Raw genomic sequence first — 25,371 nt, forward strand, 5'->3', positions numbered from 1 at the left:
GAAGATTGAAGATTGAAGATTGAAGATTGAAGATTGAAGATTGAAGATTGAAGATTGAAGATTGAAGATTGAAGATTGAAGATAGGAAAAAGGGCAAGGCTGTAGAGAGTGGGCATGCACTTTAAAGCGGCGGCCAGCAGGTGAGTCCCCACGTGACCCCGCCGTCAATTTACCATGATTTTTTCTTGCTGCGCTCAAACGCGACTTGTTGGATCCGGGACTGCGACTGCGCTCTACGACGACATCTTCGCCTTGCCTCTGGTTGGACGAGACTGCAATTTGCAACGCCGGCAAGATGTCTGAAAACATACTGTTCGAGAACAGCTTCAAGATCACGGACGTCAACAGCGCCAAATACGACCGGGTGTCGCGCATCAAAGCCTACAGCGAGGGCGGGCAGGAAGTGCTCCTCACGCTCGATGTCAACACGGAGCTGTACTCGCTCAACGTGGACGACCGCATGACCGTCGCGCTGGCTCTCTCGCTGAACCTCGACGGGAGCAAGGACGACGGCAAGGGCTGGAGAGAAGTCGGCCGTGGGGAACAAACGCTCGCGGACGAATTCGACTATGTGTGCCATGGCAAGATTTACAGATTCGAGGAGGGTAACGGAGAGAACATGTGAGTCTGCACAAAGATCCCTGCCTATGCATGGCGCAGCAGACTGCTTACACCATATCTAGCAAGGTCTATGTTTCCTTCGGCGGCCTGTTGCTTTACATGGACGGCCCGTATGCCCTTCTCAACGCACTCCGGATCGACTATGTCTACTTGCTGATCAAGAAATAAATCCGACGGCACTTTCCGACCGAGGCATTTTGGGGGAATGGGAGTGAAAAACAAAAGTCTCTTCAGCGAAGGCGTTCATGGTACTCGTACGGGAGTGGTCCCTCGAAGGTCTCAAGCAGTTGGGAATTCCAACTTCCTGTGGAGCCTGGACGAAATCTCGATATATTCGGGCTCATTTTCCTCGGTCAGAATGCCATGCCGGATGAAGAATTCCAGCAAAAGATGGGCACAATTTGGCTTGAACCTTCCGTCGGCCATTGCCTTTTGAACTTCCTGCACCGTCAAGAGCTGGAAGTCAATTGCTTCGTCGTCCCCCGGACTGGGTATGACATCCGGCGGCATTTCTAGGTCATAAATGTATTGGACCTCGGGCTGACAGAGTCCTGTCTCCCCTCCAGCTCTGGCATCGCGGACGTGAAAATATGTCAGTGTCCCACAAGCCTTGACTGCTGAACGGACAAGCTCGGCGGGAAGTGAGGCTTCCTCCTCACATTCCCTCACCAAACACTCGAACGGCCTTTCTCCGGTGCTGATGCCGCCGGCGACGGTGTTGTCCATCATGCCGGGATACGTTTGCTTGGTCAAGGAGCGTCGAGGCGTCCATATCTTCATACCCTCGTCAGTCCTCACATAGCCTGTCAGATGGACACCATAAGTGACCACTCCAAACAGAGGCGATGCGGACCGTTCCATGTTCAACAGCAGTTCCTTGTTTGGACCGTATACTGGATAGAGTTCGGCACGCCAACCGTCTAAGACGCGAAAGATCTTTCTCTCTCTGACGTCCTGGAGGTATTCTGCCAAGATGTTGTTCCGCTCCTCCAGTGTCTGGACTGGTGCACCGCTATCATCGCGGGGTTGGAAGATTAGACGCCTTTTGCTGTCATCGCGAGTCCAGTGTTGGGTGATGGGTAGTTGAGCTGCGACTGTCGAAGTCACATAACCCAGACATGTCTCATATCCCTCCAGGAGAAAATGATAGTAATCCTGCAGAGTTGCCTTGTATACCTCGGGACCGTCTGAGTAGTATGGAAAGCTTGAAAATCAGTTCAGTTTTTGGTGGCCCCAAGCCATATGATATCACTTCGCCCACTTACTTGTCGCATTCGTTGACCAGATCCAGATTCGTTCTCGGTCGTTTCTGTCCCATGATGGTCGTCGGACGGGCAGGGCAGTTGGAAGTCTTTTTTGTTTCTGCAAGCACAGGCCGACCTTGGTTTGACAGATAGCTGGTCTTATCTCACTTCGACGGCCTGCGTTCGAACTGCGTATCGTAACTGACTGCTGGCCGTTGGTCGCTAGTCCTCACAGCTGCAAGAAAGAATCCGGAGAGATTGAGAGATTAGCAGGCCAGCCTTAGGTACCAAGGTATGTGTACGAATACTCTGTAAGGTACAGTATCTAGGCACCTACCAGGGAGGCGCTAGGCGCGGATCGGAAAACGCAGGCACCGAAATGTTCGACTTAGTACCTAACCGAAGGGAGGCACTGGTCAGTGGTGGTACTGTAGTAGTCTCTCTGTACGGAGTACTGGTACAGACTGTTCTAGGTGCTACCAGTTACTACTACTAGTAGCACTAGCATCACACGGGCTAAGGGCTTGGCGAAACGCCGTCATTTTGCAACTGGCATTGGTGGCATGTCATGTTATAACGACCCCGTCCGACCGGTCGTGTGATGGAAAAAGGACCTCGACGGCCACACCAGTCTGTGTGATGTATATATGTGTCTGTTCTTCTGTCGATCTTGCGCAACGAGGACCGGCATATACCACAACCACACGTGGAATCCGTACGACTTCACTCCGCGTCAGTCCGACGAATTAGCACCACGACGAGGCTGACCAGCCAACCACCATCTTACCAATCGCCAATCACCCGTCAACGAAGTAGAAGCAGTCCGGGCACCTACTTCAGACGACTGCACCGGACTTCCCTTGTCTGCTTGTCTGAAAGCTGTTTGTTCGAGGTAGAAGCCAACGCAACTCAGGCGGACAATCCACAGTGTGGACTTTGGGTCCCAAGGCCAAGCAGCAACCAGCAAACATGTTCGGCGTGTTCATCCCCTCGCGACCCGTGATCGCTGAGATGACCAGCGTGTCTGCGAACCAGTTCGCAGTGTCATTCCCGGCGGCTCCAACGTTCCACAACGTCGGCGTCTTCATGCATCCGAACAACCTGCTTCCTCCCGGTACGGCCGCCGGCGTCTACATGCAGCTGCCCGGCGAGCAGGGGTTCAAGTTCCTGGGGGCCATTGGCAACGAGAAGCCGTCGGCCTTGTTCAGGGTGAGCATCCCCGACTCGCAGACCGGCGGGGAAGTCAACCTGGGCATCTCGGTCGAGCCGGTGCAGAACATCCAGGCGCAGTTGGTGCAGCTCCAACAAACGCCGTCGGACTCGAATGCGGTCGTCAAACGCGCCCCGGCCCCGGACACGAGGGTGCTCGCCCAGCGCATCATCAAGAACGCTTTCAACTTCCTGTCCAGCTTTGCGGGAAACACGGCCAACGGCATCGAAGTCATCCCTCTGAAGAGCTTCCAGGATTGGTGGACAAAGTTCGAGAGCAAGGTGCAGAATGATCCGGGTTTCCTGGAGAGGGATCAGGACTGATAAGCAAACTGAACTTGTACCATGTCCATGTCCGCCATCAGGAGGTTCGTCTGTGCTTATAAAAGAATGGTCGAGTCCAAAAACTTGCGGGAAGGGGTGGGTTAGGCTTCTTGGCGATGGCCAATAGAACCCTGTACGAGCAGATGTCGGTCGACAACAGGAAAAGCCAACGTGTCGATACTGATGGAGACTCGAATTCGAGAGGCAAAGGTTGGCTAGGTCAAGGCTAATGCTAATCGAATCCCAAAATACAGTCTAACCGTGCCCGATAGCCCAACTCCAAGTCCAACTCCAAGCATCAGTCTCAAACAACCCAGCAACCCAGCAACCCAGCAACCCAGCAACCCAGCACTCTTCACCAATTCATTGACAGGATCTCATCTTTAGACCAGTACTTGCGCATATTCTCGGCGCCGAGCATGCGCACCTCATCGTCCAGATGGGCCCAGAGCACGTGTGCGAAAGAATCCATGATCTCCTTCAGCTCCGACAGCCGCAACTCCCTCTCGCCGGACGCACATGCATCGAGATAGGCGTCGAACCTTTCCAGACCCTCGTGGATCTGCTCGTGCTGGGTAATCAGATGTTCGTGCGGCGCGAAAGCCGGCATCCGTTCGGCCAGTTCCGGGAAGATATGCTGCTCTTCGATGGTGTGGTGCATGGTCAGGGCGCGGGAGAGTCGCAGACCTTGCGACACGAAGCTTCGGATCGACATCCCTGCCGGCCGGGAGCTATCTGTACATGCCTTGTACAGCAGATTCCAGGTGGATCGGAAATGATTGTGCTGAAGACAAGTAGAGTAGAAACGGTCAGCGCTGCAGAGGTATCATGAGGTTGATGTTGGTGGTGTTGATGCTGATGCTAATGCTGATGCTGACGCTGATGTAACAAAACAAAAACAAAAACAAATGAACATGCTTATGCTGAAATCAATGGTGCTATGGACGTACGTTGATGCTGATGTTGATGCTGATGCTGATGCTGATGCTGATGTAACAGAAATAAAAATCAATAAACACGCTTATGCTGGAATCAATGGAGCCATGGACGTGGATGTACGTTCTCGCATCCTATGGCCTTGTTTCTGTTCCAAGTATGGCGAATTTATGGCAAGAGTGCTTCAAGAGCTTCAAGATACAAAAGCAAGCGCGCGACTCGACTAAACTCACATATGCATCCATCATGACAGCCAGGCGATTGAACACTCCAAAGTCCGCGACCGAGAGCTTCGCCGACTCGGCATCGGGCGCTTCTGTAGGAGGAGGAGGAGGGGCGGGCACTGCACTCTCACTGTCGCCAGACCCAGACGACAACGGTGGCGGCGTCGTTGCCTGTGCTTGTGCTTGTGTTTGTGCTTGTGTATCCAGATATGCCCCCGATGCCATGGTTGCCAATATACAATCTGTAATCTGTCTGGTCTCGAGTGGGTGTCTCTATCGTCTATCGCACGGCCAGAACCTCACTTTCCAGGAAGGATGTGGATGTAGATGTAGATGTTGATGTGGATGTGGATGTGGATGTGGAGCAAATCAAATCCCTGCGATTGTCTTATGGTATACGGGTGCGGGTGCGGAGTACTGAAGTCAGGTAAGGTAAGGTATCTTCTATCTTCAGGAATCAGGATCACTGCATCCGTACTATTACTGAGGTCCCCGACCTAGGTGATTAGATCCTCTGTACTCCCTACGGTGTGGGAGTACGGATAAGGTACAGACTCCGTTCATATTATTCTGCTCATCGCTGATTGGCCTAATGGGTCGGGCAAGCTGGTGTCCTAAGTATCATCACGTGATTCGTGATCCGGTGCGTCTCGGAGCGAGTTCGACCGGAACTTGGCTCCAGCCAAACGAAAAATTGTCGTTCGACGTCATGAGGCGATGGTGACCATGCGGCCACAAGACCATATCACCGCCATCTACTCAGTAGAGCCTGGACACGTACAATACAAACATTGTGAAGTACAAGTGTCGGAAAAGCTTTTCCTATTTCATGGGTTCCATGTTTAACCCTTCGTCTCTCATTAACATGTACAGACAAAACCAAAAAGCGCTAGTAGATTCAAACACCTTGACCGGTTTGACGGTAAACATTTGGTCCAGCATATCAGCGCAGCTCACCCCTAGATGGCAAAGAGAAGGCTTTTTACATTCTCCATGCTTGGTTTCATTCCGATACCCATTTGACTTCAAGTTGGGTTCGTTTCACTGGTTTTCATGGACAGATTCCCCTAGAAGAGGGCGTTTCCCAGTCGGATGCGGACCGACTTGACCTGTGTGTAGTTACTGAGAGCATACTTGCCAAGTTCACGGCCAATTCCAGACTCCTTGAAGCCGCCAAAAGGCACTTGGTAGCTGAGCATGTTGTAGTTGTTGACCCACACGGTGCCAGCCTTGAGAGAGTTGGCGACACGAATGGCAGTGTTGAGATTGGTAGTGTGGACTGCAGCGGCGAGACCGTAGGCGGTCTCGTTGCCGGCCTTAATGACCTCATCCTCGGTCTCGAACTTGCTGATGGCGCAGACAGGGCCGAAGATTTCTTCTTGCATGATCTTCATGTCAGGGCTGACATTGGAGAAGATGGTTGGTTGGATGAAGTATCCCTCGTCACCATGGCGTGCACCGCCAGTCTCGACCTTAGCACCGGCTTCCTTGCCGGACTCGATGTAGCTCATGATTCTGTCAAACTGGAGCTGGCTGACCTGAGGTCCTTGGAACGTCTTTTCGTGGAACGGATCACCGACGACGTTCTGAATAGTCCGCTCTCTGAATGCCTCGACAAACTTGTCGTAGATACCAGATTGGACATAAATTCTCGAGCCAGCACAACAGCATTGGCCATGGTTGTAAAAAATACCGAAGTTGACCCAAGAGATGGCGTCCTCAAGGTTGGCATCGTTGAAGACGATGTTGGGCGACTTCCCTCCGAGCTCGAGGGTAACCTTCTTCAAATTCGACTTGGCGGCAGCTTGGAGGATGGCGCGGCCTACAACGGTCGAGCCAGTGAAGGCAACTTTGTCGACATCCATGTGAGAAGCGATAGCGGCGCCGGCGGTCTTACCGAAGCCAGAGATGATGTTGACGACACCAGCAGGGATACCAGCCTTCTGGATGAGACTGGCCGCATACAGGGCCGACAGAGGGGTCTGTTCGGCGGTCTTCAGAACCACGGTATTGCCGGTGGCCAAGGCAGGTCCAATCTTCCAGGACCACATGAGGATGGGGAAGTTCCAGGGAATGATCTGGCCACACACGCCGACAGGTTCGTGTCGGGTGTAGTTGAAAGATTCGTGGTCCGTATCAATGGTCTTCCCGTGGATCTTGTCTGCCCACCCTCCATAGTATCTCAAGCAGCCCGACGCGAGCTGGACATCAACCTTGGCCATAGAGATGGCCTTGCCATTGTCAAGGGATTCGATGGCAGCGAGGATATCAGTATGTTCGTCGAAGAGGTCGGCAAGTTTCGTCAAGAAGTGGCCTCGCGCGGAAGGAGGGGTATGCGCCCAAACGCCTTCAAAGGCCTTTCGGGCGGCCTTGACAGCGATGTCGACATCTGAGCGCCGTTGTCAGCATCAAAGGCGAGACATTTCTTCCTTTTGGGGTCCACTCACCTTCTGGACCAGCCTCGTGAACTGCGACAATGGGTTTCTCGTTGGTGGGGTTGATGGTCTCGAAGGTCTTGCCCTCAACACCCTTCACGAACTTGCCGTCAATGAACAAACCCAAGGGTTGATCATAGGTGACGGAGGGCGTCTCGATCCGTTGGGTTAAAGACATGGTCAGGGTACTGGGAACGACTTTTGTGGAAAATGGGTATCAAAGGTCAAGAGGGGACTGGATGAATTGAAGGAGAGGGGAGGGTTCAACCGAGGGCGAGGGCAGGCTTTATTTGCAACCCTCGAGCCTCTGGGTGTGCGTGTCACTGAGTCTGAGACCTTCCCCGCGCCATCCAGGGTTTGTACACTGTAATGACATCTACCGAGCCTTTCGCTTTCCTATACTCCGAGCCAGTCAGGAGGCACAGCAATAGACTTCATTAGGCCGAACGGCGGCTGCACGATCCCCATCAATGCGCTGAGGCGGGAGGCTGGCAATTGGCTGGCCGGGGCGGCCTGGAGCCAACTGCGGGGTTTGTTGAAGGGTCACCCAGCACGGCCAGTGGATGTAGGACGGTGGTGGGCACTGGAGTAAAGGATGGCAACCGGCGGCTCGAAGGATGGGCATATTATGTGTAGGCTCGGGATCACGAGTTGTGATGATGTCTATTTACCCGTGATCATTATTGTTTGTGTTCATGATCCCGCCACCCGGTCCCGGTCCTAGTCCTGACCTCTGTGTCGCGGGCAGGCGCAGTCTCTCGTGCCAGCTGAACCTGGGCCTCCAAAAGAGGGGTATACTTGGTATGTGCGGCCTGCCTTCAAGTTTTGCGTTTTCACTTGGACCAGGGTGGCTGTCCACCCGCTAGCGGGGATCAGGGTTGAGGTCGCTACATCACTAATCACTGGTTGAAAGGACGACCGCTGCATCGAGAAATTGTGCCAGAGTGCCAGAGTGCTAGGGGCTAGCAGGTTTCAAGGGCGGAACGGACGCTGGACAACGGAACACGGGCGAACGGTTCAAGACCTCTCTTGCATTATTGAGGTATCAGCTTGTGGGTATGGTAGACACTGGATTTCGGTGCGGGCCTACCACCTGAAGGATTAGAGTCCATGCATCAGTGATCTATTCATTCGACCCCGAGAAATGCCGACAGCTGGAGAGGCAAAGAGACCTGCGTCTCCCGTCGTAGCTCGGTTGAAGTGATGAGAGGGAGAATTGGGAGGAGGTGGTGGGTGGTGGTCGGTGGTAAGGACGCCAATATGGGACGGGGAAATAATGGGCCGAAAGTCGAGTGCCCAGCAGTACCTAGGTAGAGAACAGAGGAGCACAAAGTGAGAGGATGAGAGGAGAGCGGAACACACCCTAAGGTAGAGTCCTCAGTCTACGGCTGCTGTCGTGCCAGCCTGATGGTGGTGGTAGCGCAGGTGGCGCAGCTAGGGCAGAGAACCCCTCGCCCGTGAAAATCCCTATGCCACGCGGAATTGAGCTGGCCCCTTTTCTCTCCTACTAGCAATTAGTAAGATATCCAGGTCGCTGGTACGTACCTAACGCTTTTCTACGACGAAAATGCTGCCACACAAGATACCTAGTAAGACGCAAGACACAGTTCATACATGTACAGAGTAGGTACCTAGCACGGATCGAGTATGAGCGTCGTCTTTGTGTCATCGAATTGAAATTATAACGTCGACGTCATTGCAAGATCCTCAACATGATGATCTACCGATGATCAATCGTCGCTCTCATCGGTGAGCAAGAAGGGGTCCTCTCACGTGACAAACGCCACTCACACTCACGTGATAGACAATACTGAACGCAAAAAGAAAAAGATGGTATATGAATCACTTTCACTTTCTTGGCATTTGGCTGTCGTGGTCAAAAAGTTAGGAGGTTGCCTTGAGCCTTGGGCGTCGCTTCACACTCCACTTGTTCACGTGTGCCTTACTCGGAATTTCGGGTCGCTCATCCTACTCGTGTGTGTAAACCACGATTGCTAGGGGGCGTTAAGCAATGGAGATGACCCTTGAGGGAAGCAATTCTGCAGAGACATCCCCACCCGGAGTTGGCGATGTGAGATTACACCGTGGCAAGATATGCGCAGTTTCGGGCTTGTTGGGCAATCAACTTTTTTGCTGTTTTTATGTTTTTGTTGGCAGTTCAACCCGTGGTTGTTTTTGGGCGGCCCGCATTGCTGTGCTGCCGTCCGAGATGCCTATGGTGGGCACGTGACAGACTGCCCCTTGAAGTCACTCACATAGTATTTATGGCCTTGGTAGCCTCGACCACTTCGTAGAATTCGCAGAAGTCAAGACTGTGAAATGGATGCCATGGTCTTTGCTGAGTGAATTGTAAGATAATTGCATTGTTCTATTCCAAAAAAGACTGGATGGCTGCTATCCTAGAGGCCCAACCAGTGCACCATCCCCCATCCGGGAAAACTTGCCTTTCTATTTGCAATGCCCCTTTGTCGCCGTAGCACTATCGTTGACAAGAACGCTCTGATTCCTATCTTGCGTTGACACAGCCACATCGATTGCAGGATTCGCCGTGAAGAAATTGACAGGTTTGAGTCCTACCTGCATCTTCTCACATGGCATCACCGGCCAGTCTTCCACACGAGGATTGTGTGTCGAGCCAAAAGTATGCCATATGACCATGTCTTTGTTCCTGACGCTGGTGGCTTCTTTCTTCTCCTGGCGCTCTCGAATCCATGAGGCAATTCCCTGCCCACCCTGAGATTGCATGGTGTGCTGACCCGAAGCGAATAGTTCGTCGTCATGATAACGAGTGACCCAAACTGCGTGAGCTGCAAATTCAGACCTCTTCGCGTGATATGAGGAGGGATGAGCCAAAAGCAATTGACTGTAGAACGGCGAGAGCTTGTACCCAACTGGTCCGCCGGTGACAGGATTGATTACATCCTCATTGACAATCTTGAAAACCCTGTTGACAGTGTGGTCAAGGTCGTGACCAGATTCGTTTTCGACGAACTGAGTCTCGGTTGTATATCCCACCCCAAATGGATTGTGCACCTTGGGATCCTGAACTGGCATGGGGTGCGATTCTTCTATAAGCAACGAGTTCTCGTAGCCTGCAATCGCCGGATCGATTCGCAAAGAGAAAAGATGTTGATGATATGGCGCCAGCACACCTGGTGAGACAACCGTACCGAACGCAACCCTGTCTCCAATGCCAATAGGCACAGTAGACACGATCCCTGTCGCTCGAACCTCGTAGTGGAGAGATGCATCTTGTCCGAAGTGGAAAGCGAATATGTACTCGTAGTTACTGACGGTGATGATGGTCTGGAGGATTAGCACGCGAGAGCGCGTGACAACGGCATTACCTGTACGAAAATTTGTGTGTTTCCACAAAATGCCGTCGTCAACTTCATGGCAACAGATGGCGTTGGGGATCTGAAGAGGATCTCCCGAAGATGTAGTATGCCAACCGTCGAAATATCTAATGTGACCCAGACAATCACACCCGAGCTGCAGATTGTTGGCATTGATTCCTGCTCCGTTGTTTCCAAGATCAAAGGCTGCCTTGCGTGCGTACGGCATCCGAGGGTCCGCGTAAGGCACAAACATCTCGGAGAGAGACAGTCGATAGAAAAGGCTTCGGCCGCCGTATCTGACGTCGTGGAGAGTTAAGCCTTCTCGGTAATTGAACCCAACCCGAACAGTCCACTTCTCTCAGCGGATCAAGTTACCCTCGGCCACGAATGAGGGGCCCTGCGGTTGCGAGACATGATACGGCTTCGTCGTTGTGCGGTGCTCCAAGAACAAGTCAGGATGGTATTCAACGTTGGAGTCATGGATCTTCTTTTGGTCGTACGGCCTCGCGGTAGTGCTGATTTCATTGGATGTCCCATTTGGCAAAGAATATATATTGAGAACTCGTGCATTCCCAGACACTTCGACACAAAGATCCAGAGGGTAAGCATAATAGTTAGCATCCGGGTGGTGGGATAAATGCATATAGAAGTAGCACTAGATTTCCTTAAGCCCTCAGCTCGACTATAACAGGAATCGTCTTACCATGTTGATCTTCTGGCTCATGTCATTCATGCCGTCAGTCGCATAAGTCCACGGCTCAATCTTCACCAGGGCTCCTTCGGGTAACTGCATCGCCTTGATCGCATCTTGCACCCCGGAGTTGTCAAGGCAAGCTCGCTCAATCCTCTGCATGTCACTGGCGTCGACGTGTGGATGACAGCCATGCAATTGTGCTTGCTTGAGTATCTTGCCTGATGTAACATCGACCTTCAACTGAAAGAAGTGATCACTGTCCCGTGGACCCAGGAACGCCTGAACCATGGCAACCCGAGCTAGCCTAGTTTGCGGAATGTCGTGTTTGCTCTCGGCCTCGAGGAACTGGATCATATCTGCCTTCGGCGGCTCCGAGAGTGTAATGACCCGGAAATACGCATCTTGGTTTGGGAAGGCGGCTCGGACATGATGGGCGGCCTGTCAGTTAGTCATTGACAGCCGAGAGAGAAGACTTCTCGGGAACGCGTACTTGAGATATTTCCTGGGGGGTCAAAGGGTCAAATGGATGCCGCGATGGTGTCGCTGTCATCGCTGCGATAGAGACGCTTCTCAGAGTGTCTCGAGCGACGAATCCAACTGCGATTGCGTCTGCCCTCTATAATCCTATAAATCGGGGAGTGGTCGGCCAATCCTATCATCCCACATCGAGAACCCAGGACGCCTTTTGACAATAGATTTAGCTCACGAGAGGAAGGTACGAGAGCTTAAATGTCTCCAAAGCCTGATACTCCCCAAACGCTAGGTTGGGCATCAAGTCCAACATTGCGGAGGTAGCCGCTCCGTCAAGCCTTGCCGGATATTCGCGATGTCCTCTAGCACAGTCATGTCAGTTACAGTCGAGTGTCCAAGGAACTAGATCGCATTTCCGAACGGAGACATTCTAGAGCAGACTGATTGCTTGCCACAATTGGGCAGGTAATCCCATCTCTAACTCCGGTCTATGCTCAAGGTATCTGTCACTGCGGCACGCACTGGCGAGAGTCCATCTCGTCGCAGTACCGTTAACAAACCGAGTTCGAGGTCTGGGTCGATTTCTGTATTTCCGACGATGGAAGGAAACTTGGCAAGGCCGCCCTGTTATCTGGACCTGTAGTATATTTGGGCAGACAATAATGATGGGCTTTGGGGCATGATGGGCAAATAGACGGGGATCAGGGTCCAGCCTGTGAAGCCAACATCGATAAGAGCTGTATCGCGGTGCCCCGAGCAGGGGGACATTCGGTTTTGTCAAGGACAGGGAATAGCTTCAGATGTGCAGAGGATGCATTAAAGATCTTGTCAAGCTTTTGATTGAATCAATTAACTGGGCGACCGCTGAATTATGTCCAAGCCAGGAGCATGTTCTGGAACTGGCACCGTCAAGGGGCGCTGGTATACATCTGTTGTACACAGAGGTGAGATTCGGGGCAGATAATCTGAGAAACATGCCGATATCCCCCCTGCGCAACAAAGACTGAAGTTCTTGTTGGTACATTGGCGTACGCTCATCATGCAGAAAGAAATCATTCGACGCCAGGGCCATTGTCGGAAGCCTCGCTAGAAGCGCCGAAGGAGCCAACTTTGAGATTTTTGTCTTGGGCTACCATGATTGCCAGGATTTCGAGGATATCTTTGGGGACGGTGTTATCGTAGATGCCGATGAGTGATGAAGGTTCCGGGTAGACCTTGAGGCCTTTGTAGAAACAGAGAGCAGCACCGACGGGATCCGAACCTGTAAAGAATAAGCTTCTACCTCTGATATATAGGAAGGACTGGCGCAGACCTTCTCCAGCCAACGCCTCTCCCTGCGCTATTTGCTGCATGAAGAATGCCTCCTTCTCTTCGATGTCTGTGGGAAAGCCTTCTTCAATGGCTTCTTGAACGGCATGCTTGATCTCTTCTCTTTGTTGCTTGCCTTGAATCTCAGCCTCCTCCTTGGCTAATCTGGCTTGCCTGCGCGACTCTCTCTTCAAAGCTTTTCGGAATTCGGGGTCGTTTCTCCTCTTGTAGTCAAAATACACAGCATACGCTGCTAGTATGTCAGCGATCGACTCGCCTCAAGAAGCTGGTGTATCTTGCATCGACGTACCAAGCAGTCCGGACACGGCCGTGCCAACGGATAGTGTGACAATAGTTGATGTCTTCATGATGGGTAACGGTACCGGGCACCGTTGAGGAGCGGCTGCAGTTCAAACGATTGGTATCAAAAGGATGGAAAAAAGGCCCCCAAACTGTTATCAAATGATGGATAGACCGAGTATATGCCGCAATAGTGACTTCGTCCAAGAATGTCGAGCGAAATAGTGATGTCTTGAATAGCTTCTACTAAATTTCCCAGCTTCAAGTTAACCCCAAACTTGAACTCGCGGACTTGACACTGCAGTTGCGAAGGCCGGGCTGCAGCTGACTGCTGCCAAGCCACGCACATGCTCTTTGTGCTCGGCCGTACCAAAGCATCACGCTGTTTTAAAGAGTGAGAAGGAGATGCTCGTGTGATGCAGGGCGGCGCCACTGTTGGCCTGAAAGGTGCAGATCCGGGGATGGCTGACCCCTTTGGTTCAAGCCGGCCTTGGGCAACGCTTATACCATGAACTCAGAAATCGGACAGAGACCTTGCTGCATGTCTGCATGACTACGAAACATCGTGTACAGCCCGGGACCATCTTTCCACCTGTCTCCTTGTCACAATGGACCCAAGGAACCTCACTCTTCGGAAAAAGCGCAAAGACCGGCCTACCATAAGCGCACCCCGAAATGCCACTGGGCCTGGTATTACGAAGCCGGCTGCACAGCAGAAGAAGTCAGAGAATACTCTGACAGTCCCGCGAGAACGAAATGCCCCTACCGAGACGTCCGATCTTGTGAAACGACGATACTCCACGCGTTATAATCAACTACCTGACTTCAGCACTGTCGGAGCTCCCCCTGTGCCCGGTCTTCCTGGTGGAATCAAACGACGCTCACAAGCCGGTTCACCGCGTCGTCCAGGAACATCGCCGTCACGTCCACTGCTTGTCGACAGTGAAACTCTCAAAGACCCAAACCTTCCACACGAACGCTATGTTACCGAGCTTCTGTCTAATGCATCAGAACAAGACATTCATGAATACCAGACCAACCTACAGCGACTCAAAAACCGGAACTCCGCCGAACTACAGCAGAGCGTATATCAGAACAGAACTCAGTTCATCAAGATCAGTAAAGAGGCGGAGAAGCTCAAGGCCGAGATGTCAATCCTTCAGCATCTAATGTCAGAGCTGACAGGTACACTTGGGCAGGCGAGCTCAGGGACCAGCAACAGTACATTCTCGCCAGATCTCAATGGCCCATCGCAACCCAGACGGAATGCGAACAGGACCTCGGTTGCAAACCTGGAGCAGATGTGGAACATCCAGCTTCAAGCATTATGGAAAAATGTCGAGAAATCCCAAAAGTTTCTCCCCGCCGCCCCTGGTCGTCACATCGTCGCGGAAACTGGAAACTGGATTGAACTTGACAGTGCTACGTGGAAGGCAAAACGGCCTGTTCGGATTGTTATCCTGAACGATCATCTCCTGGTTGCGTCTAAGAAACGCAAGCGAACTGATCCTAATGCGCCTCAACAGGGCCCAGCCCCTACCAAACTTGTTGCCGAAGAATGCTGGCCACTGCAAGACATTGAAATCATAGACATGGCAGCTACTATGACCACTGGCAGCCCTGCGGCGGCCGAAGAGAAGGCAATCCTATCTGCACTCACCATACGATCTGGCGGCAGGTCGTTTACATATCGACATGAGAAGCGCGACGAGAAAGCAAAAAACGGACTTCTAATGGCATTGAGAAAGGCCACAGAGGATTGTCGCAAAGCTAGCAAAACCCACGAAGAGCAAAACAAGCCACAAGGTGAAAGCCTAAATTATTTCGCCTCGCGAGACCCGGCATCTGCCAGAAACACAGAAATCATCGAGAGTATCAATTCCGCAAAGGAGAGGCCGGATATCTTGATTGAAGTTGATGGAAAACAGCAGAATTTCAGATGGGTGGAAGGACAAATTGATGACCTTGATATCGAGATCTCTTTACAACGCTTCGACGAAGCTGTCGAAAAAGTGGAAAGGCTCCGCAAAGTCGCGAAGAGTTTGAAGAACAATTCAATCGCTCAGGAGCTAATCACGGTCAAGGTTGACGAACGTGCTGCCAAACTCGCAGCAGTCCTTTGCCGCGAACTCGTGGAGACGCCTTCTTTTATGGAAGCCACCAAGAAAACATCCAGCTACCTCATCCGTCTTGGATTTGAAGACAGGGCTCGAGAGCTTTACTTGAACGCGCGGAGCGAGACTCTGACCAAGCGGACACGACAGTGCGTGTTTGAGGGTGACCTCCATCGCTACGTGTTCACTATCTCTTATGTCTACTTTACAATTGTCAAAAACACTGTGCTTATCTACCAGGCCTCGTTCCCACCTGTCACTATCAGCGCGTGCATCAAGTGGGCCAATGAGCACCTGGAGACGTTCAATACTTTGCTGGTACGGCAATTGAGTGCCATAGAGAAGGACGGCAAGCTGTGGAGAGAATGCATGGACGTGGTCTGGGCCCATGAAAGGGAAATGTTGGGCGAGGTCGGTCTGGATTTCAGAGAGGTTATCGGACGGGGACTCGAGGTTAGAAGCATCCCCAGTCTCAAATAAGAACCATTCTGAAGGTAGCATGGGGCAGAGGAGGTGAAAGCCGCATGTTGGCGCCAGTGCTTGAGAAACTAGGCTGCCTCCATAGATGTGGCCGTTTCAGTGTTGGTGCTGGAGCCACCGGAGCGAGAGAAGTCATCTTCATGGTCTAGGATTATGGGCAATTACGCTTGCAATTATGGCAGGGCTTGAGGCATATGCAAGTTGGCCCATACCAGTCGAGTACAAGATTGAAAATGTTGGTAGCACTTTGAGCGGAGATCAAATGTATTGTCTTTTTTGAAAATATTCACAATGGTGTATGCAAGATGCAGGACAGACTCCGCGCTTGTCACTGATGCTGAGATTACAGTTTCCTCCTTATCTTCCTCGTCTTGGACCTTGAGAGTTTTGATTTCTTGTTGAGACCCAAGACCGGTGCCCCAGTGGTGTTACATGGTGTACAATGTGTACAAATTCGGAACCTTTGGCTTTGACTTGTGCTTGTCGGTTGTGTGTTGCCGGATTGTGTCTGATGTTCGGGCAGATGCAGCACCCAAATTGCGGAATTGCAACAATTACTCATTAATCTTGGCGAGCAGCCTTGTCATTGTCAGTAAGATGCTCGGTACGTTGAAAGTCCAGGTATCACATACTCATGGTCCCGGAATAGATGGTACTCTTCCTCTCCGACTTTCACGGGGCTGCCACCATACTGCAGAGGGATCTCGTCAGTCTCTATCCTCAATGCGCTCATCGTTACTTGTTCTACCATACCTGAGGAATCAAAACCTTGTCGCCCTCCTGCACACTCATTGACAGTCTCTTTCCATCCTTGTCAAACGCACCAGGGCCCACGGCCAGAACCTTTGCTTCGTTTAGGTCCTTGACACTGCTCTCGGGGAGATAGATGCCACCAGCGGTTCGCGGCTCTGCCTTGATCCGCTGGACCAAAACTCGGTCAAGGAGAGGGACGAGGGATCGGATACTCTTCAGAGCGGTAGTCTGCATATGGAGCTGTTAGCGAGGTGTCCTGGATATCGCAAATGGGATGGGCGCTGGAACACTGGGACGAAAGAGGCTAACTGACCATGTTGAAGATTGCAAGGGTAGCGATTAGAAATAGCGAAGATGGTGTACGGGTGTGAAGCTCTCGTAGACAAGCAAATAAAGGTGAGAAAATGTGCAGAGGACCTGTAAACAGATGAGCATCTATACCTCACTCTAGGTACGGGGTACTTTTTTTCTCGAACCATCCGCAATCGCCATACCTTCCTTTGAAGAAATGTGAGCTCCGATTGGTGTCTTTGACTCCACCTGAGGTACTTGTCTGCTACTGGCCAACTTCCCCGTCCAGCTGGCCAAACTCGCCAAGCCCAATATGCAAAACAAGCAAACAAAGTAAACATACTGCGGCGTGGTCTTTTTGTCTGTGGTGGTGAACGGTCCATCAAGTCGCTCTAATTTCGAGAAAGACCTGTGGCGAAAAGACAAGATGATGGACTCAGATGATGACGATATCTACCCGGAGCACGGTGAGACGAATGGCAACCGACCCCAGGGAGAGGTGAAGATGGAGGATGTGGAAGACGGTGAAGAGGAGGGCGAGGAAGTCGAAGAGGAAAGCGACGTACGCATATCTTCTCGAACGAACATTCTTTGCTGGACCATAAAGGTGACTGTTTACAGGATGACGTCGACTTTATCATTGATGCAGACGCCAAAGACGAGCCTCAAGCAGAACAACCAGGATCGTACGTCTCCCGGGGACGATCGTCTCAAGACCACAACTAACTAACACCGCTCAGACAGACGAAACGCCCCTCAAGCCTTCTTCCAACAGTTGCAGATAATATCAGAAAGTCGTCATCGACACCGACACCAGTAGTCAACAAGGCAGGAACTCCTGCTGCTGATACGAGAGGAGACTCGCAACCACCGAACGACCGTCCCGGCACAGAATTTCCCGCGCGGCATACATCCAAGATCGATCCAAACGGGAACCCCATCCATCCAGCCACAGGCAAGCCTATCCTTTCGACGGACTTTGACGTTGACTTTCCCACCGACTCTTCCAAGCCGTGGCGAAAGCCCGGTGCGGATATTACGGACTATTTCAACTACGGCTTTGATGAGTTCACCTGGGCATCTTATTGCCTGAAGCAGCAACAAATGCCCAAGGAAGTCAAGGAGATCACCCAGCAAGCCGAGCAACTGAAAGCGTTCGTCGAAGGGATCCCTGGCGGTGGAATGCCTGGCATGCCGCCCATGTCTGGTGCTCCTGGTCCAGGTCCAGCTTCAGGTGCTGGTCCTGCCGGTGACATGTCGCAAATGGCAATGCCCTCTGAGGCTCAAATGCAGCAGATGTTTGCAGCTATGACATCTCAAGGCCTCGATCCGACAGCCATGGACCCGTCTCAATTCATGCAGTTCATGGCCGCCGGCGGAGCCGGTATCATGGGTCAACCGCAACCCCCTACCGGTCCTTCTGGCGGGTTCTCCGGCGGAGGGGTTGGCGGCGGTGGATTTGACCAAGGAGGTGGCGGCGGTGGAGGCGGCTTTGGTCGCGGAAGAGGGAAGGGTGGAAGAAGAAATTGGTAGCGACATTTTCGGCACCCAGACTCCCCTATTCACATCTGATTGGGATGGGACTGCTGGCGATCTCGGCTCGGGATGGGACTACGTTTCGAATGTTTCAAGAAGGAAATCTTACCGTGGGCGGCGAAAATCAGGGCACGATGAACACAAGTTATGCAAGATCGCACGTGGCTGGGTGCTTTGCAAGTCGGCACTGGAATGCGATACGACGAGATGCTTGAGCAGGTGAGCTCGGATCTGGAACGTGGGCCAGGTACAAAGGGTATGTGTGAGATTAGAATAGGTGTGCGCATCTGGAGGAGATTCTTCGAGGCTACTCAGAGCTCAAACCGAAGAAGCAGCTGGACTTCTATTTCGTGCCCAAACGGGACAGACTTCTTTCTGATCCAGCCCCCCGTGTCTCAACTCCTGTCTCTCGCTCCATCCGCGGAGTTCGTTCCTTGGCTTCTGCAAGATCGCGAGGCGTATTTCAGCCTTGCCTCTGCCGAGATCTAGGCTGGACGGCAAGACCGAGCGAGACGGAGCTTACAGCATTGAAATTCGACAGTATGTGTCATGCGGATACTTATGATACTGAGCAAGGGAACGTCAGGGTTGAAATCGTCATTCCGCCTTACAAGCGAATTTACTCAGACGACAATGAAATGTCCGAGGGCATCAGTGACTAAGGAGCGGGACTCCTAAGCCCCTGCGCAATAGCATACCAAGTAGGGCGATGTTGCCAGTGGCCCTGCTACCATCCCACAAATGTGAGAAGCTTCCTACACGTTCTCTGGATGCCCCAGTATTCAATAAAGCCGCTCCGAGAAACGTGTGGCAGATCCGCTGATATCTTCGTTACGGTGTTCAGCATTGTAAAATCTGTCTATATATTGTTAGCCACGCCCCCGCTCCGGACGAATATGTTATTACCAGTGTATGAGGTGAACTTCGGTACCGTGTCCACTGATGCCACGGTACCAGCTCGACCACGTCTCATGGGTCCTGAAGTCCCACCAAGGTTCCGAGCTCCGGGTATCTTGCTATGGAACAATGACTGGCGGCGAGCCGAACCGGGCACGTGAAGATGGGCGGGCAGCTGAACACGCGAATCTGTGGTGAGGACAGGTGCGCGATTCGTGTGTGTCCAGGTCTGATTAGGTAAAGCTATCCTGTGCGCTGGAGTGCCAGGGATCGAGGTATTTGCTTCGAACTGTGAGTAGAAGCATAATGTGTTGGGCGCGGAGAAACATACGTGGCTTGGTCATCCGAGACTTTTCTGGTGGCGGCATGCCCACCTGGTCACCACCATACGCGCTGCTACCTGACCTCTGGTGGGGATGCAGTTGTTCTGGGCCCTGGCGCAACGGTCCACCTCGAAGATCAGTTCTCTCGTTGAATCTCTGATGCTGTGCGGATTGTTCATTCAAATCTGTCCGGGCACGGGCCATAGCCGGCTGTGGTAAAGGGTTCACGGATCTGAGAGTCTGACCATCGTTATTGAAGACCACGCCATGGCTCTGATCAGCAAGGCACTTTCTCTTCAGTGTGTCATATAACTTCTGGGTCTGTGAATGCTTTCTGCTTTTTTCCCGGTAGAGATCAACAAGCTCGGTATATTTATGCTCCAATGTCTTGTGGTCGACCGTGAGCGCTCCGTTCAAGTCAGAATGTGTAGCAGGCTGCTGGGAGTTGCTCGTACCCTCAAGCTTCTTCTCCAGCGACTGGATTTCGGCATTGGCATCGTGGACGATTTGATCTACCGCTGTGTTGAGGTGGTCGTTCTGTTCGCCGAGGTTTCTGGCAACATACTCCTGATAAGAGCTGCAACTCGGTCAAAGACTGCTGGGTCGAAAGAAACCACTTCCTCACATTTCCTGTGTGATTTGATAGGTCCAAAATGCTATTGCCCGGCTTGCGCATTCCATAATCGTTGATGGATCGAGTCCGCTAAGAACACTGGCCTTGTATTCTTCCGAAGGGTTGAGGCGTGTTTGAACCGCGTCATCGATGTTTGGAAGGGCCGTTGCACACACAGGACAGCGACGCTGGGGGCGAGGTGTATCAATCAGGCCAGCCTTTTGGGAGCATGCGACGCAGAAGATGTGCCTATGAGGGGTCAGAAGGTTGAAACCCACAAGGCGCAGGCTGGAACATGCGAGCAGGTAGTAACGACCGCTTCTTGTGACAGGACAGCACGGCATGGTCCGCCAGTCTGGTTGTTGCAGCGTAGACGCTGGTCCATGACCTCAGCCGTAGCATCGAGATCTTCGAGCAATGGAATCGAGCACACGATAGGGAGTTGCCCAGCGGTGACCGGGAGTTAGGCTCTCAGGCTGTTCGAGCTGGAGCGGAATGGGAGACTTGGATAAGTTGTCTTCCACTCGAGCCCAGGATTAGAAGCATGACGTGACCTCGTTCGCATTCAAGCCGGCCAGCCGTCTATAATTGACACTGGGACCTGCAGAGAAGTAGTCCGTCCCTGGAGAAGATAACGAGACCATACTTGCACAAGCTTTGCTCTTAACCAAAGAAGAAGGCGTTGCCCTGTGCATCCCTGCGACCCTTTGCTATCTCCTCAAACTCCTTACCAGCCTTGAACTCTTTCCATACACTGGCGGGATAAATGTGCTTGTTTTTCTCATACCAGCGTCTATCAACCACTTTGGTCAAGGTTGGATCATCGTTCTGGCCCTCTAACTCCTCCTTTGCCGGCGCACGGGGCAGCGAGGACCCCTCGTCGCCCCTTGTCCTGGGAGTGGTGCCTGAATAGTCAAACAAAAGCCTTCCCTTCCTCGTCGGATCGGGAATCTTGTTTGCGATGAAATAGTAGAATTCATAGTGCTAAATCATGTCAGCGTCAAAACTATGGACGTGCGCAAGGGTTCACTCACATGTGGGACGATAACCTCTCCTCTAACACACATCAAATCATCCACACCGACTCTAGCCCATTGCCTCCTGCTGTCCTCTCTGCTTTTGAGACTGGCACCGCTACCAGACACACCTAGCTCGGCACCCAGCTTTCGGCATCGGTCAAGAAAGAGCCATATGTGATCGCCCTTTTTAACCTTGACCGTGCCGCCAGGGATGTTTGCCCCGTCATAGAACACAAACGGCATTGCAATCTCAGTCTGCTTAACCGCCTCTTGGATTTCCAAGAACTCACGCCTCAACTTCTCTCTAGCAGCAGCATCCGCGGCCAGGGCGGCTTTTGTCATGACTCTTGGAGGCGGAAGTGTAGAGTTTGGATTAGGTGTGAATTTCCGAGTGCTACTGGATGGTTCCGGCGATGGCTCCGCAGAGGTTCTTGGGCTTTTGGAGGCCGGGGTTGAAAGTGTGCTCTCATCTTCGCCCTCCTCTTCTCCAAATGATAGGAGACCTTTTGCAGCCTTCTTCTTTTTCTTGAGTGGTTGCTCAGGGCGACGTGTTACCGCACTGTACTTTTCAAGTTAGCCCCGGCCTCTATTGTGCATTGTGAAGAGCTCACCCGTCGCTGTCCTCAACATCCTGCGGCCGAGGGCCGGCAGACACTTCTCGGGCCTCCTTCTCTTTTTGTTCAAGTACATCGGCGCGACGTTTGCGAAAATCGGCGAGGTGCACAAGGCCAACGGTCTGCGACTTGAGGAGTTCTTCTGCTGAGGCCGCTTGACCCGTGAACACTCTTGGAGTGGATGTGCCGGAAGAGGGCCCTGTCTGAGAAGCCATCTGCTAGAATGTTAGTCTGGGTGGCTGCTGTTGAGACGAAACAAGGCTGGGGCAGAACACTGCATCTGGATGGTGGCCTGGCCAATAAATTTAGTATAGACGGCTGGTTCAACCCCCTTTGGGACCGGGGTGATGCCGCCTTAAGCCTTAAGCCCTGTGCTCACCCCAGCTTGCTATTCTGCACTCTGCATACATACATACATATACATACCCGCGCTCACTCGACGTGGTCGAATTCCCTCGCGCCTGGTCGTGATACTAGATGCTATGTAGTATGTGCCGGTACTCTCTAACTGTCCTCAGTGACTTTATAGCTTCACCAGTCCGATCATGAGCTTGTTGTCGATGGCCCTGGATGGCAGGTCCTAACCGGCACCTTGAACAAACGACTGGATGGGGATGACCTCAGAGCCCAGCAGTCTGGCAATTTACACATTTTTCTATCCCCCTTCCAGGTGAGATATCAAACTCTAAACCGGCCAAGCTGCTCGCTACTCTCATCCCGCTTCATGTCTTGAAGTCTTCAAGAAACATCATGGGCCGAGAAATATGCAGTCTCGGGCGCCACATTGCAGGACAGAGCGTGTTCACAGATTATCAATTCCAGACTATCAATCCAGCATCCAATGAACAGATCGAGACTGTGTCCGGGGCGTCTACAACAGAGGCGGAGAGTGCTGTTGTGGCGACCCCTCATGTACATAACATACCTCGACAGCGGACTACATACAGTACAGTCCTCTGATTCGCGGGGAGCAACACGCACCACTCATCTCATCTCGCAGGCTCACGTTCAGGTTCATTGTTTCCCTAGCCTGCTTCGGCACACAGCAAAGTGTCACTAGCCTGGCGACTTCTAGACGCTAATCCCCAGAAAATACGGAATACTAGAGCGCCGAAATAGGGAGAGATTCGTCAATGATCGGCTCGCAGTGTTTCCGGCGTCCTTACGTCCTTGTCCCTTAGCCTTGGGGTAAACAGCACCCTCTTCTCCTTACCCCCGGGACGGGCAGGTGGGGACCCGGGCCCCAGCTTTGTACTGTATAGTAGGTATGTGCAGTATGTATGCCATCACCTGTGAAGCTGAAGAACTAGCTTCGATGACTTTCCCTGTTCACAGGTCTTTATAGGCGAACAGGATCCCCTTCTTCCCTTTCCATTGAAACAGGAACGTCAAATAGTTGATCACTGATTTACCAGCATTCAAATTTACAATCGACCAGGAACAACGACCGAAGTACTGTACCTACAGTACCTAAAGTACAACTCAAACAGAATAGAGTCGTGGCCATGACAAACCAGACACAAACCGCTGATGAAAGTGGAAGTCTCCGTGTCCCATACAACGGAGATTCATCGACATACCAATACCCCAAACACCATCTGGGGAAGAAGAGGCCCCTTCGTTTGATCTTGATAGGTGCAGGCATCACGGGGATAGCGGCGGTCAAGATATACAAAGAGACCTTCCCCGATCGAGATGTGGAAATGGTGATTTACGAGAAGAACGCCGACGTGACGGGAACGTGGCTGGAGAACCGGTATCCTGGGTAAGACTTCCGACTTCCGACTTCTGTCCTATCAATCGTTTGAATCTCATGGCACTTCATGGATTGGATTACTTGAACTTCATATTCATGGTCGCGTCGCATTGTTTAACCCGGTCGGCCATCCAGATGCGCTTGCGACATTCCTGCACATGCGTACTCGTACTCCTGGGAAGGCAACTCGCAGTGGTCTCGAGCATACGTAGGCGCCGTGGAGCTGTACGAATACTTCAAAGGTCGATCGATCGCATACGGAGTTGATGAATTTCTCCGACTCAACCATCGTGTAACTGCCGCTCGATGGGACGACGCACGAGGCAAATGGACGGTCAAGATTGAAGACACAGCAAGAGGCGCGACCTTCGAAGATGAAGCGGATCTTCTCGTCAACGGTGCTGGCTTTCTCAAGTAGGCTTGCCCACTCTTTATGAAATTGCTGACGGCTCGGTTCCGTTTGTCTGTACTAACCATCCTCTACAGCAAATGGAAGTGGCCGGAGATTCCAGGCCTCCACACTTTCGAGGGAAAACTGATTCACTCAGCCGAGTGGGACGACAGCTATAGCTTCGAGGGCAAGACAGTGGCAATCATCGGATCCGGCAGCTCGGCCATTCAGATCGTCCCACAGCTACAACCAAGTAAGTCCAGGTTCGGTTTCGTAGACCAGCTGCAGTGATTGATGATCTGGCACTTGGGGGTATATATACTAACCTGATCAGAGGTCAAACATATGATATCATTCAATCGGTCCAAAACTTGGATCACCCCCGAAATAGCAGCCGAGTTTGCTCCCGAGGGTCGGACGACCTTCTTCTCGGAGAAGCAGAAGTCAACTTGGTTGAATGACAAGAACGAGTATCTCAAATACCGAAAGGAAATCGAGTCTGCCATGAACAAATTCTTCGATCTTCAGTGGAAAGGGTCCCCGGTGCAACAGGCCATGTTTGAGACATTCGCCAAGGCAATGCGAGAAAGGCTGGGGAATGATGAACAACTAATCAGCAAGACCGGTGCGTGGGCCCTGCAGGGTTCCAAGTCTGGACGGCGTGAGCTGACGAGCATCTCTCAGTGCCTGACTTCGAAGTCGGCTGCCGGCGCATGACACCTGTAAGACCAAATCCAATCCTCCTCCACATTGACCAAACGAAGAAATCGATTGGACAATTCTGAACTCACACACGATTTCCCCAGGGCCATGGCTACCTCGAAGCCCTCGCTTCGCACAACGTGACCGTTGAAAACGATCCCATCTCTTCAGTGACCCCGACAGGGTTGAAAATGTCCGATGGCAAGGTAATAGAGGTGGATGCCATTATCTGTGGGACCGGATTCGACACTTCCTTTCGACCTCCTTTCCCCGTGCTTGGTTTCGAGAAGAATCTTCAAGACCTTTGGCAGGACGAGCCCACTTCCTACCTCTCGATTGCGGCTGCGGGAATTCCCAACTACTTCAGTGAGTCGACCCAGCCTCCCGGCATCATCCTGGTTATATTAGCGTTCAAATTCACGTTCACAAGCGAAAACATATGAATATACTGAGTCACAAGTATATGCTAACCGACTAGTCATGAGCGGGCCAAACTTCCCACTCGCCAACGGCTGTCTGCTTCCTTGCCTGGAGGCGAATCTCAGGTATGCCTTTGCCGCGGCTCAAAAGCTTCAAACAGACGGAATCAAATCCCTTGCCCCAAAGCAAGCGGCCGTGGACGACTTCCAGGAGTACAAAGATTCTCTGATGAAGGATTTGGTCTGGACGGGGTCGTGTGTATCTTGGTGAGTAGTAATAGTTGCCATGTTCATTCTGACACACACACACACACACACACACACACACACACACACACACACCTCTCTCTCTCTCTCTC

At 52.1% G+C, this 25,371-nt stretch overlaps 14 protein-coding genes across 14 annotated transcripts in view; 5 read left to right on the forward strand and 9 right to left on the reverse strand.

Annotated features, from left to right (window-relative positions):
* Positions 1 to 295: 295 nt before the first annotated feature.
* A1O3_05252 (DNA-directed RNA polymerase I, II, and III subunit RPABC3) lies at positions 296 to 789 on the forward strand (the record flags this gene model as incomplete). Its single annotated transcript, XM_007735377.1, has 2 exons — positions 296 to 621; positions 684 to 789. The coding sequence occupies 2 exons, from the start codon at positions 296 to 298 to the stop codon at positions 787 to 789; spliced, it is 432 nt and encodes a 143-aa protein (XP_007733567.1).
* A 111-nt stretch (positions 790 to 900) lies between these two features.
* Positions 901 to 1,939, reverse strand: A1O3_05253 (uncharacterized protein; the record flags this gene model as incomplete). The annotated part of the gene is made up of 2 exons (XM_007735378.1): positions 901 to 1,825; positions 1,887 to 1,939. The coding sequence occupies 2 exons, from the start codon at positions 1,937 to 1,939 to the stop codon at positions 901 to 903; spliced, it is 978 nt and encodes a 325-aa protein (XP_007733568.1).
* Positions 1,940 to 2,834: 895 nt separating this feature from the next.
* On the forward strand, positions 2,835 to 3,398 carry A1O3_05254 (uncharacterized protein; the record flags this gene model as incomplete). Its single annotated transcript, XM_007735379.1, has 1 exon — positions 2,835 to 3,398. The coding sequence occupies one exon, from the start codon at positions 2,835 to 2,837 to the stop codon at positions 3,396 to 3,398; it is 564 nt and encodes a 187-aa protein (XP_007733569.1).
* A 355-nt stretch (positions 3,399 to 3,753) lies between these two features.
* A1O3_05255 (uncharacterized protein) lies at positions 3,754 to 4,783 on the reverse strand (the record flags this gene model as incomplete). The annotated part of the gene is made up of 3 exons (XM_007735380.1): positions 3,754 to 4,182; positions 4,349 to 4,468; positions 4,568 to 4,783. The coding sequence occupies 3 exons, from the start codon at positions 4,781 to 4,783 to the stop codon at positions 3,754 to 3,756; spliced, it is 765 nt and encodes a 254-aa protein (XP_007733570.1).
* Positions 4,784 to 5,625: 842 nt separating this feature from the next.
* A1O3_05256 (aldehyde dehydrogenase) lies at positions 5,626 to 7,171 on the reverse strand (the record flags this gene model as incomplete). The annotated part of the gene is made up of 2 exons (XM_007735381.1): positions 5,626 to 6,947; positions 7,006 to 7,171. The coding sequence occupies 2 exons, from the start codon at positions 7,169 to 7,171 to the stop codon at positions 5,626 to 5,628; spliced, it is 1,488 nt and encodes a 495-aa protein (XP_007733571.1).
* Positions 7,172 to 9,441: 2,270 nt separating this feature from the next.
* Positions 9,442 to 10,584, reverse strand: A1O3_05257 (primary-amine oxidase; the record flags this gene model as incomplete). Its single annotated transcript, XM_007735382.1, has 1 exon — positions 9,442 to 10,584. The coding sequence occupies one exon, from the start codon at positions 10,582 to 10,584 to the stop codon at positions 9,442 to 9,444; it is 1,143 nt and encodes a 380-aa protein (XP_007733572.1).
* Positions 10,585 to 10,689: 105 nt separating this feature from the next.
* Positions 10,690 to 11,575, reverse strand: A1O3_05258 (primary-amine oxidase; the record flags this gene model as incomplete). Its single annotated transcript, XM_007735383.1, has 3 exons — positions 10,690 to 10,986; positions 11,035 to 11,463; positions 11,516 to 11,575. 3 exons carry the CDS (start codon positions 11,573 to 11,575, stop codon positions 10,690 to 10,692), a joined length of 786 nt encoding a protein of 261 aa, XP_007733573.1.
* Positions 11,576 to 12,548: 973 nt separating this feature from the next.
* On the reverse strand, positions 12,549 to 13,172 carry A1O3_05259 (uncharacterized protein; the record flags this gene model as incomplete). Its single annotated transcript, XM_007735384.1, has 3 exons — positions 12,549 to 12,757; positions 12,809 to 13,054; positions 13,115 to 13,172. 3 exons carry the CDS (start codon positions 13,170 to 13,172, stop codon positions 12,549 to 12,551), a joined length of 513 nt encoding a protein of 170 aa, XP_007733574.1.
* Positions 13,173 to 13,712: 540 nt separating this feature from the next.
* On the forward strand, positions 13,713 to 15,698 carry A1O3_05260 (uncharacterized protein; the record flags this gene model as incomplete). Its single annotated transcript, XM_007735385.1, has 1 exon — positions 13,713 to 15,698. The coding sequence occupies one exon, from the start codon at positions 13,713 to 13,715 to the stop codon at positions 15,696 to 15,698; it is 1,986 nt and encodes a 661-aa protein (XP_007733575.1).
* A 554-nt stretch (positions 15,699 to 16,252) lies between these two features.
* On the reverse strand, positions 16,253 to 16,685 carry A1O3_05261 (hsp10-like protein; the record flags this gene model as incomplete). Its single annotated transcript, XM_007735386.1, has 3 exons — positions 16,253 to 16,277; positions 16,331 to 16,389; positions 16,452 to 16,685. The coding sequence occupies 3 exons, from the start codon at positions 16,683 to 16,685 to the stop codon at positions 16,253 to 16,255; spliced, it is 318 nt and encodes a 105-aa protein (XP_007733576.1).
* A 484-nt stretch (positions 16,686 to 17,169) lies between these two features.
* A1O3_05262 (uncharacterized protein) lies at positions 17,170 to 18,275 on the forward strand (the record flags this gene model as incomplete). The annotated part of the gene is made up of 3 exons (XM_007735387.1): positions 17,170 to 17,304; positions 17,364 to 17,428; positions 17,483 to 18,275. 3 exons carry the CDS (start codon positions 17,170 to 17,172, stop codon positions 18,273 to 18,275), a joined length of 993 nt encoding a protein of 330 aa, XP_007733577.1.
* A 1,133-nt stretch (positions 18,276 to 19,408) lies between these two features.
* Positions 19,409 to 20,179, reverse strand: A1O3_05263 (uncharacterized protein; the record flags this gene model as incomplete). The annotated part of the gene is made up of 2 exons (XM_007735388.1): positions 19,409 to 20,075; positions 20,124 to 20,179. The coding sequence occupies 2 exons, from the start codon at positions 20,177 to 20,179 to the stop codon at positions 19,409 to 19,411; spliced, it is 723 nt and encodes a 240-aa protein (XP_007733578.1).
* A 595-nt stretch (positions 20,180 to 20,774) lies between these two features.
* On the reverse strand, positions 20,775 to 21,959 carry A1O3_05264 (uncharacterized protein; the record flags this gene model as incomplete). Its single annotated transcript, XM_007735389.1, has 3 exons — positions 20,775 to 21,095; positions 21,146 to 21,689; positions 21,742 to 21,959. The coding sequence occupies 3 exons, from the start codon at positions 21,957 to 21,959 to the stop codon at positions 20,775 to 20,777; spliced, it is 1,083 nt and encodes a 360-aa protein (XP_007733579.1).
* A 1,290-nt stretch (positions 21,960 to 23,249) lies between these two features.
* Positions 23,250 to 25,371, forward strand: part of A1O3_05265 (uncharacterized protein) — a gene marked incomplete at both ends in the record, with an annotated part of 2,593 nt that continues 471 nt past the window's right edge. Inside the window, 7 exons of the mRNA XM_007735390.1 lie at positions 23,250 to 23,509; positions 23,636 to 23,914; positions 23,987 to 24,144; positions 24,226 to 24,516; positions 24,576 to 24,613; positions 24,698 to 24,959; positions 25,072 to 25,279. Coding sequence (XP_007733580.1) covers positions 23,250 to 23,509; positions 23,636 to 23,914; positions 23,987 to 24,144; positions 24,226 to 24,516; positions 24,576 to 24,613; positions 24,698 to 24,959; positions 25,072 to 25,279 — 1,496 coding nt within the window. The remainder of the gene's footprint in view (positions 23,510 to 23,635; positions 23,915 to 23,986; positions 24,145 to 24,225; positions 24,517 to 24,575; positions 24,614 to 24,697; positions 24,960 to 25,071; positions 25,280 to 25,371) is intronic.

The sequence above is a fragment of the Capronia epimyces genome (assembly GCF_000585565.1).
Source record: "Capronia epimyces CBS 606.96 chromosome Unknown aczIQ-supercont1.4, whole genome shotgun sequence".
NCBI classification, from domain to species: Eukaryota; Fungi; Ascomycota; class Eurotiomycetes; order Chaetothyriales; family Herpotrichiellaceae; genus Capronia; species Capronia epimyces.